Source organism: Eleutherodactylus coqui, chromosome 8 (assembly GCF_035609145.1).
Source record: "Eleutherodactylus coqui strain aEleCoq1 chromosome 8, aEleCoq1.hap1, whole genome shotgun sequence".
Classification (NCBI taxonomy): Eukaryota; Metazoa; Chordata; class Amphibia; order Anura; family Eleutherodactylidae; genus Eleutherodactylus; species Eleutherodactylus coqui.
In genome coordinates this window covers 135,158,262-135,175,399 of record NC_089844.1, presented here as the reverse complement: position 1 = coordinate 135,175,399, position 17,138 = coordinate 135,158,262, and the positions used below count along the sequence as shown (strand labels likewise).

Genomic DNA, 17,138 nt, shown 5'->3' with positions numbered 1-17,138 from the left:
GTCCAGGGGAAGAGACTATGAATGTTCGTGCATACAGGGTTAACTTCACCTCAGGGTGCCGCCCCTCCCAGAAGGCATCGCGGAGCCCTCTCCCTGTGTAAACAAATACAGACAGTGATAATGGCTGCAGAGGGAGAGAGCGCGGAGCGGGTATGTGTGCCACAGGGGGACTACAGATCCCAGCATGTCCAGTCATGGCATAATAGCATGTAATAGGGGAGGAGAGGTCTGGATGTCTGTCTGTGTATTAGGAGGAGAGGAGAGGTCTGGGTCCTGGTGTCTAGGTATTAGGAGGAGAGGAGAGGAGAGGTCTGGGTCCTGATGTCTGTGTATTAGCAGGAGAGGAGAGGTCTGGGTCCTGATGCCTGTGTATTAGGAGGAGAGGTCTGGGTCCTGATGTCTGTGTATTAGGAGAAGAGGAGAGGTCTGGGTCCTGATGTCTGTGTATTAGGAGGAGAGGAGAGGTCTGGGTCCTGATGTCTGTGTATTAGGAGGAGAGGAGAGGTCTGGGTCCTTGATGTCTGTGTATTAGGGGAAGAGGAGAGGTCTGGGTCCTGATGTCTGTGTATTAGGAGGAGAGGAGAGGTCTGGGTCCTGATGTCTGTGTATTAGGAGGAGAGGAGAGGTCTGGGTCCTGATGTCTGTGTATTAGGAGGAGAGGAGAGGTCTGGGTCCTGATGTCTGGGTATTGGCAGGAGATGAGAGGTCTGGGTCCTCATGTCTGTGTATTAGGAGGAGAGGACAGGTCTGGGTCCTCATGTCTGTGTATTAGGAGAAGAGGACAGGTCTGGGTCCTGATGTATGTGTATTAGGAGGAGAGGACAAGTCTGGGTCCTGATGTCTGTGTATTAGGAGGAGAGGAGAGGTCTGGGTCCTGATGTCTGTGTATTAGGAGGAGAGGAGAGGTCTGGGTCCTGATGTCTGTGTATTAGGAGGAGAGGAGAGGTCTGGGTCCTTGATGTCTGTGTATTAGGGGAAGAGGAGAGGTCTGGGTCCTGATGTCTGTGTATTAGGAGGAGAGGTCTGGGTCCTGATGTCTGTGTATTAGGAGGAGAGGACAGGTCTGGGTCCTGATGTCTGTGTATTAGGAGGAGAGGACAGGTCTGGGTCCTGATGTCTGTGTATTAGGAGGAGAGGACAGGTCTGGGTCCTGATGTCTGTGTATTAGGAGGAGAGGAGAGGTCTGGGTCCTGATGTCTGGGTATTGGCAGGAGATGAGAGGTCTGGGTCCTCATGTCTGTGTATTAGGAGGAGAGGACAGGTCTGGGTCCTCATGTCTGTGTATTAGGAGAAGAGGACAGGTCTGGGTCCTGATGTATGTGTATTAGGAGGAGAGGACAAGTCTGGGTCCTGATGTCTGTGTATTAGGAGGAGAGGAGAGGTCTGGGTCCTGATGTCTGTGTATTAGGAGGAGAGGAGAGGTCTGGGTCCTGATGTCTGTGTATTAGGAGGAGAGGTCTGGGTCCTGATGTCTGTGTATTAGGAGGAGAGGTCTGGGTCCTGATGTCTGTGTATTAGGAGGAGAGGTCTGGGTCCTGATGTCTGTGTATTAGGAGGAGAGGTCTGGGTCCTGATGTCTGTGTATTAGGAGGAGAGGTCTGGGTCCTGATGTCTGTGTATTAGGAGGAGGAGAGGTCTGGGTCCTGATGTCTGTGTATTAGGAGGAGAGGTCTGGGTCCTGATGTCTGTGTATTAGGAGGAGGAGAGGTCTGGGTCCTGATATCTGTGTATTAGGAGGAGAGGAGAGGTCTGGGTCCTGATGTCTGTGTATTAGGAGGAGAGGAGAGGTCTGGGTCCTGATGTCTGTGTATTAGGAGGAGAGGAGAGGTCTGGGTCCTGATGTCTGTGTATTAGGAGGAGAGGAGAGGTCTGGGTCCTGATGTCTGTGTATTAGGAGGAGAGGAGAGGTCTGGGTCCTGATGTCTGTGTATTAGCAGGAGATGAGAGGTCTGGCTCCTGATGTCTGTGTATTAGGAGGAGAGGTCTGGCTCCTGATGTCTGTGTATTAGGAGGAGAGGTCTGGCTCCTGATGTCTGTGTATTAGGAGGAGAGGTCTGGCTCCTGATGTCTGTGTATTAGGAGGAGGAGAGGTCTGGGTCCTGATGTCTGTGTATTAGGAGGAGGAGAGGTCTGGGTCCTGATGTCTATGTATTAGGAGGAGGAGAGGTCTGGGTCCTGATGTCTATGTATTAGGAGGAGGAGAGGTCTGGGTCTTGTTGTCTGTGTATTAGCAGGAGAGGAGAGGTCTGGGTCCCGATGCCTGTGTATTAGGAGGAGGAGAGGTCTGGTTTCTGATGTCTGTGTATTAGGAGGAGGAGAGGTCTGGTTTCTGATGTCTGTGTATTAGCAAAAGGGGAGAGGTCTGGGTCCTGATGTCTGCGTATTAGGAGGACGAGAGGAGAGGTCTGGGTCCTGATGTCTGTGTATTAGGAGGAGGAGAGGTCTGGTTTCTGATGTCTGTGTATTAGCAAAAGGGGAGAGGTCTGGGTCCTGATGTCTGCGTATTAGGAGGACAAGAGGAGAGGTCTGGGTCCTGATGTCTGTGTATTAGGAGGACGAGAGGAGAGGTCTGGGTCCTGATGTCTGTGTATTAGGAGGAGAGGAGAGGTCTGGGTCCTGATGTCTGTGTATTAGGAGGAGAGGAGAGGTCTGGGTCCTGATGTCTGTGTATTAGGAGGAGAGGAGAGGTCTGGGTCCTGATGTCTGTGTATTAGCAGGAGGAGAGGTCTGGATCTTGATATCTGTGTATTAGGAGGAGGAGAGATCTCAGACATCATGTCTGCATATTAGGAGGAAAGCTCTTTATACACAGAGATTTGTATTGGACTTTCATATCTTCTGACAAGATGTCTTGATTTCTTCTCAGGACTCTTCACCTTCCAAACATCTTGAGAAGTCCTAGATACTGACGCTATGGGTCGACTGGATGATCAGGCAAAACACAGGATTGTGGTGTTGAGGAAAGCTGGTCTAAGCTTCCGTAAAATCAAAAAGGTTCTTGAGCTGGACAACATAAAGGTGACGCCACAAGCCATCTACCTCTACTTGAAACGTAAAAATATTGAACCTGAGAAGTCTGGTGATGCCCCTTCAAACCTACCTGCTAAGGGGCAACCCTGGGAACAAGGCCAGCTCTGGAGCCTTCTGCAGGACAATGCTGGCCAGAAACAGGAGGGGGTTTCTCAGGTATCCAACGCCCAACACACCACGGGTGACATAAAACAGCAAGATGACCAAGAAGAAAGCATTAAAATTGTGAGCGTGACCTCACTTTCTCAAGGAAATCCATCCATGGAGCCACTAATTAATGGCCCAAGGACTGTGCCTCAGGCTGTCTCACAAGGACAGAGAATCCAGGAGACCCGTAAGTACTTTTAAGTGTGTAAAGAAATGTCCTCTAAATAATCAGCTGACTGTAGTCTAAATGCTAAAACAGACCTAAAGTATCTGATCCTGCACTTCTGGTCTGGTGGTGACTCATCTCAATAATTAAGCTAATCCCCTTCTCTGTTAAGGCCCATTTAGACGGGACGAATGTCGGACAAATGATGCCTGACACTCGTCCCCGCACATACTAGCTCTCATGCTGCTGCATGGGAGCTAGTATCACTGGCTCACAGCGGGGCGGCTGGAGGAGATTTTTCTCCTCACTCTCCCCCACCCCTCTCCATTGCCTTAACATAGCGGCTGCTCAGTACTGAACGGCTGCTATTTACACTGCAGGATCAGCGATCTGCTCATCGTCCATCGTGTATGCAGCTTAAACGACGGACGATGAGCTGAACGCTAATCGTTCAGTGTAAATAGCGACCGTTCAGTACTGAACGGTCGCTGTATTATGTCAATGGAGAGGGGTGGGGGAGAGCGAGGAGAGAAATCTTCTCCTGCCCCCGCCGCTGTGAGTCAGTGATACTAGCTCCTGTGCAGCAGCATGAGAGGGAGTATGTGCGGGGACGAGTGTTGGGGATCACTGGCCTGACATTCATCCCATCTAAATCCACCTTTAAATGCAATATAGAGACAGAGAAGGGACTGGCTTAGGTATTAAAATGAACTGAACATGTGTTCCTCCCAGCCACATAACGTACAATCCTAAACCACCGTCTCTCATAGACTCAACTACCCCCCTGAGGTAGTAGAAGTGGTGGCCCAACTCACTCACATAATGACCATGGAAAGAATCGAGTAGAGAAGCACAAGGATAGGGGTACAAAAAACACTTCAAAAAATGGAAGGGATCTCTCACCTCCCACTTCTCAGAGGCGGAAATATCCGTTATAGTAACGCCCTTTAGATATACAGAATGGTACCTAATGGAGAAACTGAGGGGAACGCTGGGCAGGCTAGCAGAGAGCAGAGAGCAAGCAAGGGGCAGGAAACCCCAACCATAAGGCAAAGCGGCTGCTGGTTTGTCTCTTGCAGTAAACGTATTTACTTCAGTTATCCTCTCCCCATCCCTCCCATACCCCCTCCCCTCCCGCCGGACCCCCAAGGAGGGGGTTAAAGACATGACTCAAGACTGTTCTAAAACTACCTCATGATAGAGCGGATTAGAAGCTACTGCTCCGGCCACCAAATACAAAAAGGATGTAGAAACCAGGCAAAGAAACAAAAAGTAGTTGGCAAGAACATACTGGACAATTCATCACCAGTGACGTTTGTTCAAGAAAGGTGTCATTTCCCGTGATCACTATGTAAATTGATGCTTCTCGTTGTCAATTGCATTGATTGATCTAGAAATAAAAAATTTAAATGAAAAAAAAAAAAGAACTGAACAGCCAGCCCTATTGATGACGTGGGCAGCACAGAGAGGAGCAATACCATGTGACTAGGTTTCAGAGTTGGAATTCTGTCACCCTGGGTCTTTTAAAGGGGTTTTGTCATAAAAAAAAAAATTCTATACTCCCCTAGTCCTCCCCAGGCAGACTCCTTAAAGCATCTTTTTCTCACTGATCTTTTCCAGTCCCCCGGATCAGGTCACTGCAAGCCAACCGGATCCTCTACTTGTTATGAAGTGGCATTCCTCGCATTCTTCTTCCTGCCCAGCAATGTATGCTATGTCCCTGTGACTTAGTGTTCACTGGCTAGGAAACAATGCTGATCTATTGCAGAGACAGCGGGCATGCGCAATCTCTGCAATAGCTCGGCACTCTGTGCTAGGCTGTGAACTAATGACGTAGCGTACATTGCCGGACAAGGAGACTGCCTGTGAATGTACATACCGTCACAGGAAGCAGAAGAATCAGCCAGCTGGAGGTGAGGTGAACCCCGGACTGCAGGAGACAGGAGAAGATCGTCGAGGAGAAGATGAGGTCAGTAGACTACCTGGGGAGGAATACGGTGTTTCCCTGACAATAAGACACTGTCTTATATTAATTTTTGCCCAAAAAGACACAGTGTCATATTTTCGGGGGTAGGGAAGGGGGGGGGTTATACTCACCTGGTCCGCAGCATCCCGGTGCCTCGCGCTGCTTGTCTTCGGTAGCGATGTAGCAGTCTGCAGTGTCCTCTTAGCTGAGATATCCTCTTCTTTCTGGTGATGGGGCTTTGAATACCCCGCCTCCAGCAATGCGAGCGCTGTGATTGGGTCAAGCGCCAGCCAATCGGTGTTGGCGCTCTAGTGATATTCACTGAATGGCTGTGAATGATCGAGTTCCGGCTCTGATTTGGCTGGTGTTCGATCCAATCCCAGTGCTCGCTTTGCTGGTGGCGGGGTATTCAAAGCCCCAGCACCAGGAAGAAGAGGATATCTCAGCGCAAAGGACACTGCAGCTTGCCGCAGCATCGGGGATCATCGCTAGGGACTCAGATGCCGCGGGCCAGGTGAGTATTGATGGTTTTTTTTTCCATTTACTTTAGCTAGGGCTTATTTTCGAAACCAGGGTACGGCTGAGTTTCGGGGGAGGTCTAACTTTTGGGGGGAAATAGTAGGTGAGTATAGATTTTTTTTTTTTTTTTTTTTTTTTAATGACAACCCCTTTAATGTTCCTTGTCTCCAGATTTTGGGTCCATTTGGAAGAGTGACTCTAACATACTAACTACTTTTCATTTTCTTTCTAAGGATCCTGCACTGTCCATCCTATCCAGCATCCTGCGCCGAATGTGACTCGTCCCAACCCTACATATCTCACATCTCATAATCACGTCAATGGGAGAGCAAGGACACCCCTCCCCGCACAGAGGAACCCAGCGCTGCTTGTCACAAAGAAGTTAGTAGACAAAGCCATCATCTTACAGAAGAAGGTACCATGAAAGTTCCTATTGCAAACCTCGTTTGTCCAGCTCTAGCTATGAGATAGTGACTTGCTTCATCCTGGTTTCTCATTAGGTAATATTTCAAAATAGCGGTCAGCCCTTGAATCCGGCAGGACAATTTCCACTTCCTACAACAAGCCAGCAGCCTCTTCTAAGACCAGTGGCCAAAGCAAACACTCAGGTAGGACAAACTAGAGGAGGAATCACTACGGTAACATGTAATACGGGGAGAATGTCCGGTGGGTAGGTACAGAATTACATGTTATCCCCTATTCACAGCATTGGGATAACTTGCTGATTGGTGGGGATCTCGCCACTGAGACCCCCATCAATTCCAAGAACAAGGGTCCTATGTCCCCCTGTCCTCCTCACTGCAGGATTACTGCACCCACCTTCCCTCGGGGAGGAAGAAATTAAATGGAGCAACAATCGCACAAGCAGGCTGCCCCCAGTCCTTTTTTTTTTTTCTTTTAAACTCGTTTTATTGAAAATTACATAGCATAGAGAAACCTACAATCGCAGGCAGGTGCGGCACATAGATAATACACATCGCTGTATAATTAGGTTGGTAGAGAGGTTCAGGCACCCTGATACATCATAAATAACACATTCTTTAAAGTCTGATCAGATACACAGAAGCCAAATCTCCGAGGCCACAGGTCCCGCTCCAGAACGTGTATCCACTAGGGGGCACGTCTGAGCTCCAGAATAGATAAAGACGTTAATTGTGGTGAATATAACGTGAGGGGGGAATCGCACCACAGACCCACACTTTATCAAACTTCTCAGGACACTTATGTCCCTTGTAGACGATATAATTATATGGCACTGCCGAATTGACCAGCTTCCTCCACATTGAGAGTGAGGGGTTCTTACGATCCATCCACCGCAGTGCAATCGTTTTTCTAGCAAGGAACAATGATTCCCAAAGAAAAAGTTTTTATATGGTGTTGCCAGCTTTCTTCATCTAATATTCCAAATCGACAGATCTCTGGGCTCGGTGGAACAGGGACTCCCACAAGTTCAGAGAGGAAACCTGTGACCTCCCTCCAAAAACCTTCAATAACGGGACACTCCCACATCATGTGCCAAAAATCGGAATACTCGCAGGAACACCTAATGCAGTTTGTAGACTGTATTCTGCCCATTTTGTAAAATCTTGCTGGAGTGAGATAACACTGATATACTATATACAGCTGGATCATTTTATTATTGGCTGCTGGGGATACATACAGAGGAGATTCCAGGAGCTCTTGGAACGTGTCCTCGGTTAGTGTCGGTATCAGTGTCTTCCATTTTATTAGGGCAGGCTCGTATTGAGATAACATGGGAGTACAGTGCCGATATGAGGCCCTGGGGGCCTTGGGAACCAAGGATACTTATTAAGGGGTAATGAGAAATAGCAGGTGTGGGTGGCGGGAACTGCGCCCACAATGCGTGTCTGACCTGGAGAAATCTATAGAAATGGTAGCGGGGCAGATCATACTTCTAGTGTAGCTGCTCAAATGAGGACAGGGTGTTTGTGGATAGAGGTCTGCCAGGGTCCCGATGCCATATTGTTCCCAAACCCGGGCCTCCTCCAGTTGGAGTAATTCCGGGAGCCCAGGATTACGCCAAAGGGGAGTGTCAGCTATTATGTCCATAAAACGGCCACTTGACTTGGCTGCCGCCAGACCAGAAAGACTAGCCTATGAATTGGTATCATTTTGCCTGTTAGGGTAGAAGGAGATTCCAGCAGGGGCCACAATCTTTTTAGATAATGTGCCAAATGCGCCTCAGAGTTGGGGAGAGGGCCACCACCCAGCCAGCTTCTCAAGTGAATTAGCTGACTGGCCACATAGTAAAGGAACAAATTTTGGCAGGGCAGCGCCCGCGTCTTGCTTCGGCCTCTGAAGTGTAGAGATTCGTAGTTTGGGGCGGGAATTTCCCCAAATAAAGGAAGACATCAGGGACTGCATGGATTTAAAGAAGCGGGTCGGGATATCTACCGACACATGCTGCATTATATATAGGCACTTTGGTAGTACTATTACTTTGATGGGATTAATGCGCCTCGCCACCACGGGCGTCAGGGAGCCCCATATTTTGAACTTAGACCTGAATAGATCTATTAGGGGGTATACATTTAGCTTTACATTGGTTATGTGCATCCCCGGGTATTTAAACTGGTTGGAGATCCAGAGGCCGCAGAGTGAGTCAATATCTCCCAAACACCTCCCACCGGAAACGGGCATCAGGGCCGATTTAGTCCAGTTTATTTGAAGGCCCGAGAATTCACCAAAAGTATTAATGAGATTTATTACGTGGGGGAGGGTTGCCTCAGGGTCCGCCAAGAAAAGCAAGAGATCATCGGCATATAAAGCCACTCGATCTTCCCTATCCCCCACTGTGACACCCCTGTATAACTGGGTTTCTCGTAGTATCATTGCCAACGGCTCAATGGCCAGGGCGAATAGTATGGGGGAGAGTTCCTCTATGTAGTTGGAAATGGGGAGAACAGGATCCATTAATGGAAATAGCTGCTAGGGGGGATTTGTACAGAAGAGTGATCCAGCGTATAAAGGTCTCGCCGAAACCAAATCTCTGTAAAACCTGGAAAAAAAGGGCCATTCAATGGAATCTAATGCCTTTGCAGCATCTAAGGAGGCCAAGGCCCAATCCTCTTCTCCGGCCGCCCCTATCTGCGTCACCACTTGGGCCCTCCTCAGATTGTCTCTGGTTGATTTCCCGGGCATAAACCCCGTTTGATCCGGGTGGGTTAGATCCAATATTATGGTATTGAGACGATTAGCCAGAATTTTAGTTAGGCGTTTGTAATCAGTATTAAGTAGGAAAATCGGCCTGTAGAAACCACAGTTTAGGGGATCTTTATCCGGTTTTAGAATTAATACTATTGTTGCTTTGTAGAAGGATGGAGGGAGATCTCCATTCTCATAGGCCGCATTGTATGTTGCAAGTAATGTTGGGAGCAGTATGTCTTGGTATTTGGCATATACCTCAATTGGAATGCCATCAGGGCCTGGCGATCTACCGCTGGACATGCCCGAAAGCGCTTCCGTTAATTCGGTCAGGGTAAGGGGCGCATCCTTAAATGCCTGTTGGTCCTGTGTGAGTGTCCAGAATGTAGGCTTATTTAGGAAATTGTTCAGGGTGTCCTGAGAATGGTGGAATTTGGTGTTGTACAATTTAGCGTAGAACTGTTGAAATCACATTCCAATCTGATCCCTGTCAATAAGGACTTCTCCTGAATCAGATGTGATACGTAATATAGAGGGGGACGCTGAATTCTGATGGACAAACAGAGCCAGCAAGCTGCTGGATTGATTACCTTGTTCATAATATTTTTGCTTAGCAAAGAAAGTGGACCCACGAGCCTTCTCTTGCAGGTATAGGAGATATTGTCTTCCTTGACTCAATCACCTTGTTCTATTGTCATCTGAGGGATCTGCGACATAAGTCGCTTCCAATTTGGAATATTCGGATGCCATCTCCTGCTCACATCAGGAAGTATTGCGTTTAATGAAAGATATAGAGGAGCACAGGCAGCCTCTGAGGAAGGCCTTAAGGGTCTCCCAGAGTAGTGCCGAGTAAGTGTCAGGGCTATTTATTTCAAGGCGGCAAGTTGGTCAGGAATACGATCATGTGGGTCAAATAGGCTTAGCCAGAAGGGATGTATTCTCCAACCATGCCTATTAGATTTGCCATTTGCTATACCAAATTCAGCCCAAAGGTGAGAATGGTCCGACACCCCCCTAGGAAGATATTGTACTTTCACTACTGTTGTAGAAGTACGGGTGTTACCGAAAATGTAATCAATACATGACAGAGAGTTGCTGCCGGCTGAGTGGCACGAGAACTCCTGATCCGCTAGATGTTTAGCTCTCCAAACCTCCTGCCAGCCCACCTCCCAAGTAAATGTAGCTAGTGTTGTAGGGTGTGGGTTAATAGAAATGGGCAGAGTAGTGCTAAATTTATCTAATGTTGTGTCAAGCAACATGTTAAAGTCGTCCATACAGACAACAGCAGCGTTTGGGAACTGAGCCGCAAACTAGGCCGCCTGATGAAGGATCGTCCAGTTCGCCGCTGGCGGCAGGTAGACCCCAAGGATAACATATCGATTCGACTCAACCCAGGCCTGTATAAAGACATATCTCCCCTCAGGGTCCGACCAGGTTCCCAACTGAGTCGCTTATGTATCAGGATGGATACTCCCCTGGAGTATGAAGTGTGGGTAGCGTGAATGGATTACTGGACCCAGGGCTTACACAACCATGATATGGACTCTGGAGTCAGATGGGTCTCCTGGAGACATACAATATGTGGGTTACAGCACTTCACCTGTGAGACTACCATAGAGCGCTTTCTGGGAGAGCCCAGCCCCTGGACGTTCCAGGACAGCATAGTGAAATTAGACATATATATTATACTTTACATGTAGTAGTAGGATAATCCCTAGGTTAAAAGGGGTGGACCCCGGGCAGTGGCCCAGGAGCGTCCGAACCTCAGTGAATCCCCTCCAATCACACATCCATGCATTGTGCCGCACCAATCCTTGCAAAACTTGAAAAAAAACATAACTTAACATTATAAACCAAACTTGAAGTTGCATGTGTGCACGATTACTTAGAATGAGGAGAGCATTGGTATTTAGGTCATGCAACATAGTAAATATAGGGGGAGAGAGTGCACCTATCAGATGGCAATATATAGGGCACAATCTCGCATTTCGCACCAAGCATAAAGTTTGTGGATCCCAAAAAGATACATATATATATAACCATTATGATGATAATTCCCTGAGGCATGGGAGAAGAAGTCCCAAAAGGTCTCTGTCATGTAGTACTGCCCAATCCACACTGGGTAGGGGAAAAGAAGGGGGGGGGGGGTGAAGGGGTTAAACAAGGTAGAGAGGGCAGACTCACGACAGGGTCTCAACACTTAGGCGACCAGTTCTTGAACTCCTGGAGGTCCAGGTCAACGTCTGGGCAATCCTTGGAGTCACTCCAACCAGGTCTCAGCCTCCGCAGGTGTAGAGAAGATGGTGCGGTCGCCATGAATGACTCGCAGACGGGCAGGATACATCATGGAATACTGGATAGCAGCTTCTCTCAGCCGATGCTTGATGTTGACAAAGGATGCCCTTGTTTTTTGAAGAGTGGCTGAGAAGTCGGGAAAGATGGAGACGGTGATGTTGTTAAATTTAAGTGTCCCTTTACATCTAGCAGCTTGTAGGGCAGCGTCTCTATCCCTACTACTGAGTAATCGTGCTAGCATCGGTCGCGGTGGGGCACCCGGAGGTAGGGGCCGAGATGAAACCCTATGTGCGCATTCAATGGCAAAGGCCGAAGAGAAGTCTGCCTCTGGAAGAAGGTCTTTCAGCCACCCCTCCATAAACGCACACAGGCTTTGTCCTTCAACACGCTCCGGCAGGCCTAAGATTCGAAGATTGTTTCTTCTCAGTCTGTTTTCGAGGTCATCAGTTCGTTGAGACCACAGACCGGCCATCTTCTCCAGTTCAGTCAGTTGAGCTGGTATTGGAGTTAAAGTATCTTCCACCTGTGAGATGCAGGCCTCAGTCTCTCCAGCCTGTTCCCTAAGGTTCTGCATATCCTGTCGCAGGAGGCCCACGTCAATTTTAACTTCCTCAATTTTGCCCGTTAATGAAGTAGTAGAACATTTAATGGCATCCAGCAGTTGGGCTATAACTTGCCGTAGTGTTGGCTCCGAGTCAGAAGGTAGAAGCAGGCCAGAGCCTGGTGCCGAGGGTGGCTGTTTCATTGGATCAGAGGGTGTGTGGCTAACATTATCAGGTTGTTCGTGAGCAAATTCACGTAGCCGCTCTGCTATTGGTATATTGGATTTGCAGCTCATTTTTGAGGTTCTACGGCTCCCTTGCCGGCAGGACACCGATGTCGATATGGTTGCAGTCAGCAGGAGCCCACCACTAAGTCTGATGTCACCTACTCTACTGGGGTGCACTATAAGCATGCACAGTTCTTTTTAGTAGAAAGTGTCACTGTCTCCAGCTGGGTTGTGGTCACCAGGAGTGGTAGTAGTAGAATCTCCAGCTGTGGTATGACCGTTTGAAGTGGTGCCACCACTCCTTTTCAGTGGGATTTTCATAGATAGCCACGTGGCAAGAGCTTAGGTATGTAGATCAGGTCCATTAAAATGGAGTGCCAACCAGGCATGCTCGGCCGACACTGCGTTCAGTGTGACATAATTGCGGATTACAGACAGAAGCATCCCTGTAGGGGGACATGGCACCCCCGTTCTCAGGATCGATGGGGGTTTTAGTGGTAAGACCCCCACTGTTCAGCAAGTTATCACCTATCCTGTGCATAGGAGATAACTTGTAATTCTGATACAATCCCTTTTAACCTGTAGACCAAATAATTTTGTCAATTACCCAGTAAAGGCAGAGGGTCTCTTACATGGCTTAATAATTGGGAAAGAACATTTGCCCCATCATCAGGTCATGTAAGTATGCCCACAATCAGCTGACAAATGAGCAAACTCTCGCTCTTTGGCTGAACGTCTCCTTTATGTGGGCACAAAAATGATCGGCTGCACATCTTCCCATGTAAACTGGAAGCTGTTCACCTGTCCAATGAAAGTTGGATGGGGATTAACAACGGTAATAACGATCTTTCGTTCCCATAGTACACATAATCTGCCCTTGTATATAAAAGGAGTGAACGCTGACCAAAATGCTCATGGTCAGTCAGCACTCATTAGCGCCGGCAGATGATCTGCCCATGTAAAACCACCTTCAGTTTAATATGACTGGTGTTCCAATAGATTTCATAATACGATCTCTGGTATCTACTGGGTTAATAATACTATCCCTGATGCCTAGTGGCTAAGCAATGCTATATTTGGTGGCTTAGTGGTGTAATAATACCATTCTTGTTATCTAGTGGGGTTATTAATATCATCCTTGATGTGTAGCGTGATAATAATGCTACCACTGGTCTCTAAGTGGGTTTACGAATACCATTCCTCTTGCCTAGAACAGTGTTTTCCAACTTTAATCCTCACGACCCCCCAACAGGTCACGATTAGAGGATATCCTATAGAGAAAACACCTGTAGTAATTTCTGAGACCCTGCCAACAATTACAGCACCTGTGAAGTTATAAGGAAATCCGGAAACCCTGACCTGATGAAGGGTCTTGAGAACTGAAGTTGGGAAACTCTGGCCTTGAAGATGAGTAATGTCATCCACAATCTCTCGTTGGTCAACAATGCCATCTTCTGTTGCCTGGTGGTCTATTGATACCATCCTGGGTGTCTAGGGGAGTTGATAATATTGCCCTGGTGGTCTAGTGCATTTCTAATAACATTTATACTGTTTAGCTTTTTGATGATGATGGTCTTGGTGTCCCAGTGTTCAGTTACTGTCTTGGTTCCTGCAATGTGAAAGAGTAGCTGTGAGCCAATTCAATGGTGGCTTTGTGCCAACAGTGAATGCAAACTAAACATATTCTGACTGATCCGCTTCCTCTCCCTAATCACATAGGGAATGGGAAGACAGAACTCTCAGCTCTCATTTACTTCGTTCTTGTCTTTGCTTTTGCCCACCAGTTAAAAGATGCCAGCACACAGACTGCGCCATCCTTTCCTCCAGCAAGGCCAGCAGATGCAAGTGTGGAGCAGTTGGACTCAATAAGAGGGGAGCTGCACAGACTGACCCAAGTCATGCAAACTCTCATAGAGAGGCAGAATCGGTGGGAACAGGAACAGATGAGGCAACGACAGTGCAACCACCAGGAGGTGCTATCACAAATACAACAGTTGGGGGCAAAATTTTCTCAAACCTGTCTGCCGTTCAACAACGGCCAAGAGACTGAGACTCAGCTGCCTGATTTTGGGCATTTCAAGATGGAACTTTTGTGAAGGATCAGTCACATATATTATGGGAGGAGGTGGGAAGATCTCCAGACAACAGGGCCTCCATAGTTATGAGGCTATGACTGTAGGCTACAGTTCTTATACATTCCACAGTAGGGGTTTGGTGACACGACTATATTCTACAAAAAGATGGAAACCAAACTGCAAACCTTGGTCCCCTTTTGCCTCATTAAAGTTATTGGTTCTATTTGAATACCATTTTTGACTATTCAGATAGAAATAGAAAGGCACAATGAAGACATAAATGCAGTCTACACCCAGCCCTATATAGATGGAGACTTCTCTATATTGCCTCTATGTAATACTACAATTTACTTGTCAAAATGACTGGCTGTGGCTTGCCCAAGTAAAATGTGACTCTTTGCGGGAGCCATACCCGTGACGATCAGCTGACTACTGCGGCAGCTCAAATGTGAGAGGTGTTGTGTGTGTGTGTGTGATGAGACAGTTGCATCGTTAAGGGGGCTTTCTTATCACCCACAATGCTCTGTAAACACAAAATCTACAGTATTGTGAATTTCAGCTTTGGATGTTCACAGAGAAGAAAACTTCATAGAGTGAGAAAAACTAATTGGCTTTAGAAAAATACACTCATTGGCAAAAAAATAATGCGCCCAGATAGAAATGTTGGATAGCTTCAAAACTCGTCGGGCAGATATGTAAGTGATCACAGTTGTGGTCTGATGAAACACGGGGTCTCGCCCCCAGAGGCCATAAAAGTGCCTTCCCTGTTGCCCTATATAAGGGCTGCCTACTCTTGTGTAGTGGACCTCTTGTTGAGAGATCGTTGACCACTGGACGCCTCTACGATGCTCTCTGATATTTTGCCCAGTTATAGACTTTGAGAGGGGGCATATCATTGGAATGAAAGAAACTAGATGGTAGTTTCCACAAATTGCTTGCCATCTAAGCCGTTCTGACCAAGCTGTTAGGTGGTGTTGGGAGCAGTGGTTACATGAGGGCATGCACGGATGGCGAACAGGCTCCAGACAGACCACTAGTAGAGAAGATTGTTTCCACCGACGAGCATGAGCAGATCCAACAGTTTTTTGTCTTCCCCATCACAAGTAGCACCTTCATGTGGAGTGATACACTGCCCCCTGCTGGTATGATAGTGTGGGGGTCCATCACCTACAACCGTCGGTCACCCCTAGTAGTGGTAGGAGGGACAATGACCGCTCGGTGATATGTTCAGGACATCCTGCAGCCACATGTGTTCCTCTCAGGGCGGCTTCCAAGTGGCATTCCCAGCAGGATAATGCCCAGCCGCACATAGTAAGGGTTTCCATGCCAGCTCGGTTGGCAGATTTATTGCTGATTGAGCATTTATGGGACCTGCTGGGACACCAGCCTCGGTAACCTATGAATGTGCAGGATCTAGAGCCAGAGTAGAAACCTCTGTGGGCAAATGTGCCACAGGATACCATACGGACCCTGTATGCCTCCATGTCTGACCATATCTCATCATATACCCAGGCTAGAGGCGGCACAACAGGGTACATTTGTACAGTTTTCCCAATAAACCTTTCACTCTAATATTGCAATCCCTAACCTATGTCAGCATTACATTCACACATATAAAGTTTCATTAGATTCCAACTCCTCCATGGTGCATGATTTATTTTTTTTGTCAATGAGTGTATTTCCAGATTTGTTGAATATTTTCTCTAGCTGTAAACTGTGAAATACAGAATTTCTTCAACTCCTCCAAAATTTTACAATTGTTTGGCCATTCGGATATCAAGTCTGTAGATGTACAGAAATTGGATTGACTCATGCAGTGTGTGATATCTCCACATCAATCTAAAATCCTATGTTTGGGGTGTCCTATATGTCTGCCTGAAATACTCAAGTGTTCACATGACTCCCTCTCTCTTCTAAGCCATTACGTAGGTCACTACCTTCATGGAGTCCTTTTTTACTTTTCCCAAGAGAGAAATGAATGGAAACGTTAAAATTTTATTTCTAAATATGTAATTTGCTAATAATCCTACGTGCTGATTTGATAAGCGTCTCTTTACCTACACAATTCTATACACTCTGTAAGGTTTGGAAAAATTATTAAAAGTCTTTATTTAATACTGTCTTGTTTGTTTGCTTTGCTCTTCTGTCTATAGAAATGAAATACATACTAACATAGTGAGTTAGGCCGAAAGGAGACAATGTCCATCCAGTTCAGCCTGTTTCCACCCAACCCCCCCCCCCCCTCCTTGTTGATCCAGAGGAAGGCAAAAAAAAACAAAACAATGAGGCAGAAGCCAGTTTAGCCCATTTTGGGGGGGAGAATTTCTTCCCGACTCCATAATGACAGTCAGAAGAATCCCTGGCTCAACTTTTTGAAAGTTCCTACCTGACTCCAAAACCCGGATCAACAACCCCGTTGGTTATTTAATGTCTATATCTGGTAATATAATAGCGCTCTAGAAAGACGTCCAGTCCCCTCTTAAACTCCTTTATCGATTTTTGCCATCACCACATCCTCAGGCAGAGAGTTCCACAGTCTCACTGATCTTACAGTAAAGAACCCCCTTCTATGTTGGTGATGGAATCTTCTTTCCTCTAGACGTAGAGGATACCCTCTTGTTAGACATAAGACTATGATATTCCTTTAAATGATTGTGCCATGAATGAAAGTTATACCCTGACCCTGCTGTGTCCCAAAGTGTGGGCATCAGCAGGCCTCTGTGTGTTCTGCTGCTCCCTTCATATTATTGGGATCGCCAATGTTCGAACTCCGACTTTCTCCGGCAGTCTCATCGAAGTGAATGGAGCATCAACAGCTGCTCCCTACGCTTCAGGACGTGCTAGGGCCCTGTTCTCAGGATTGGTGGTGGTACAAGCGGTCAGACACCCCTCACCCACCCATCCGTAGGTTCTCCCTGTCATGGCACAACCCATTTACTTTCTAAATAATCCAGAAAGTCCAATAATCCGGCACATTTTCATAGCAATGAAGTGCATCATGAAATT

At 47.2% G+C, this 17,138-nt stretch overlaps 1 protein-coding gene across 1 annotated transcript; it reads left to right on the top strand.

Moving 5' to 3' along the window:
- The first annotated feature begins 15 nt into the window (after nucleotides 1-15).
- LOC136576861 (uncharacterized) lies at nucleotides 16-16,252 on the top strand. The gene is made up of 5 exons (XM_066576469.1): nucleotides 16-150; nucleotides 2,867-3,364; nucleotides 6,062-6,243; nucleotides 6,329-6,436; nucleotides 13,842-16,252. Exons 2-5 carry the CDS (start codon nucleotides 2,914-2,916, stop codon nucleotides 14,151-14,153), a joined length of 1,053 nt encoding a protein of 350 aa, XP_066432566.1. The 5' UTR covers nucleotides 16-150; nucleotides 2,867-2,913; the 3' UTR covers nucleotides 14,154-16,252.
- Nucleotides 16,253-17,138: the final 886 nt, after the last annotated feature.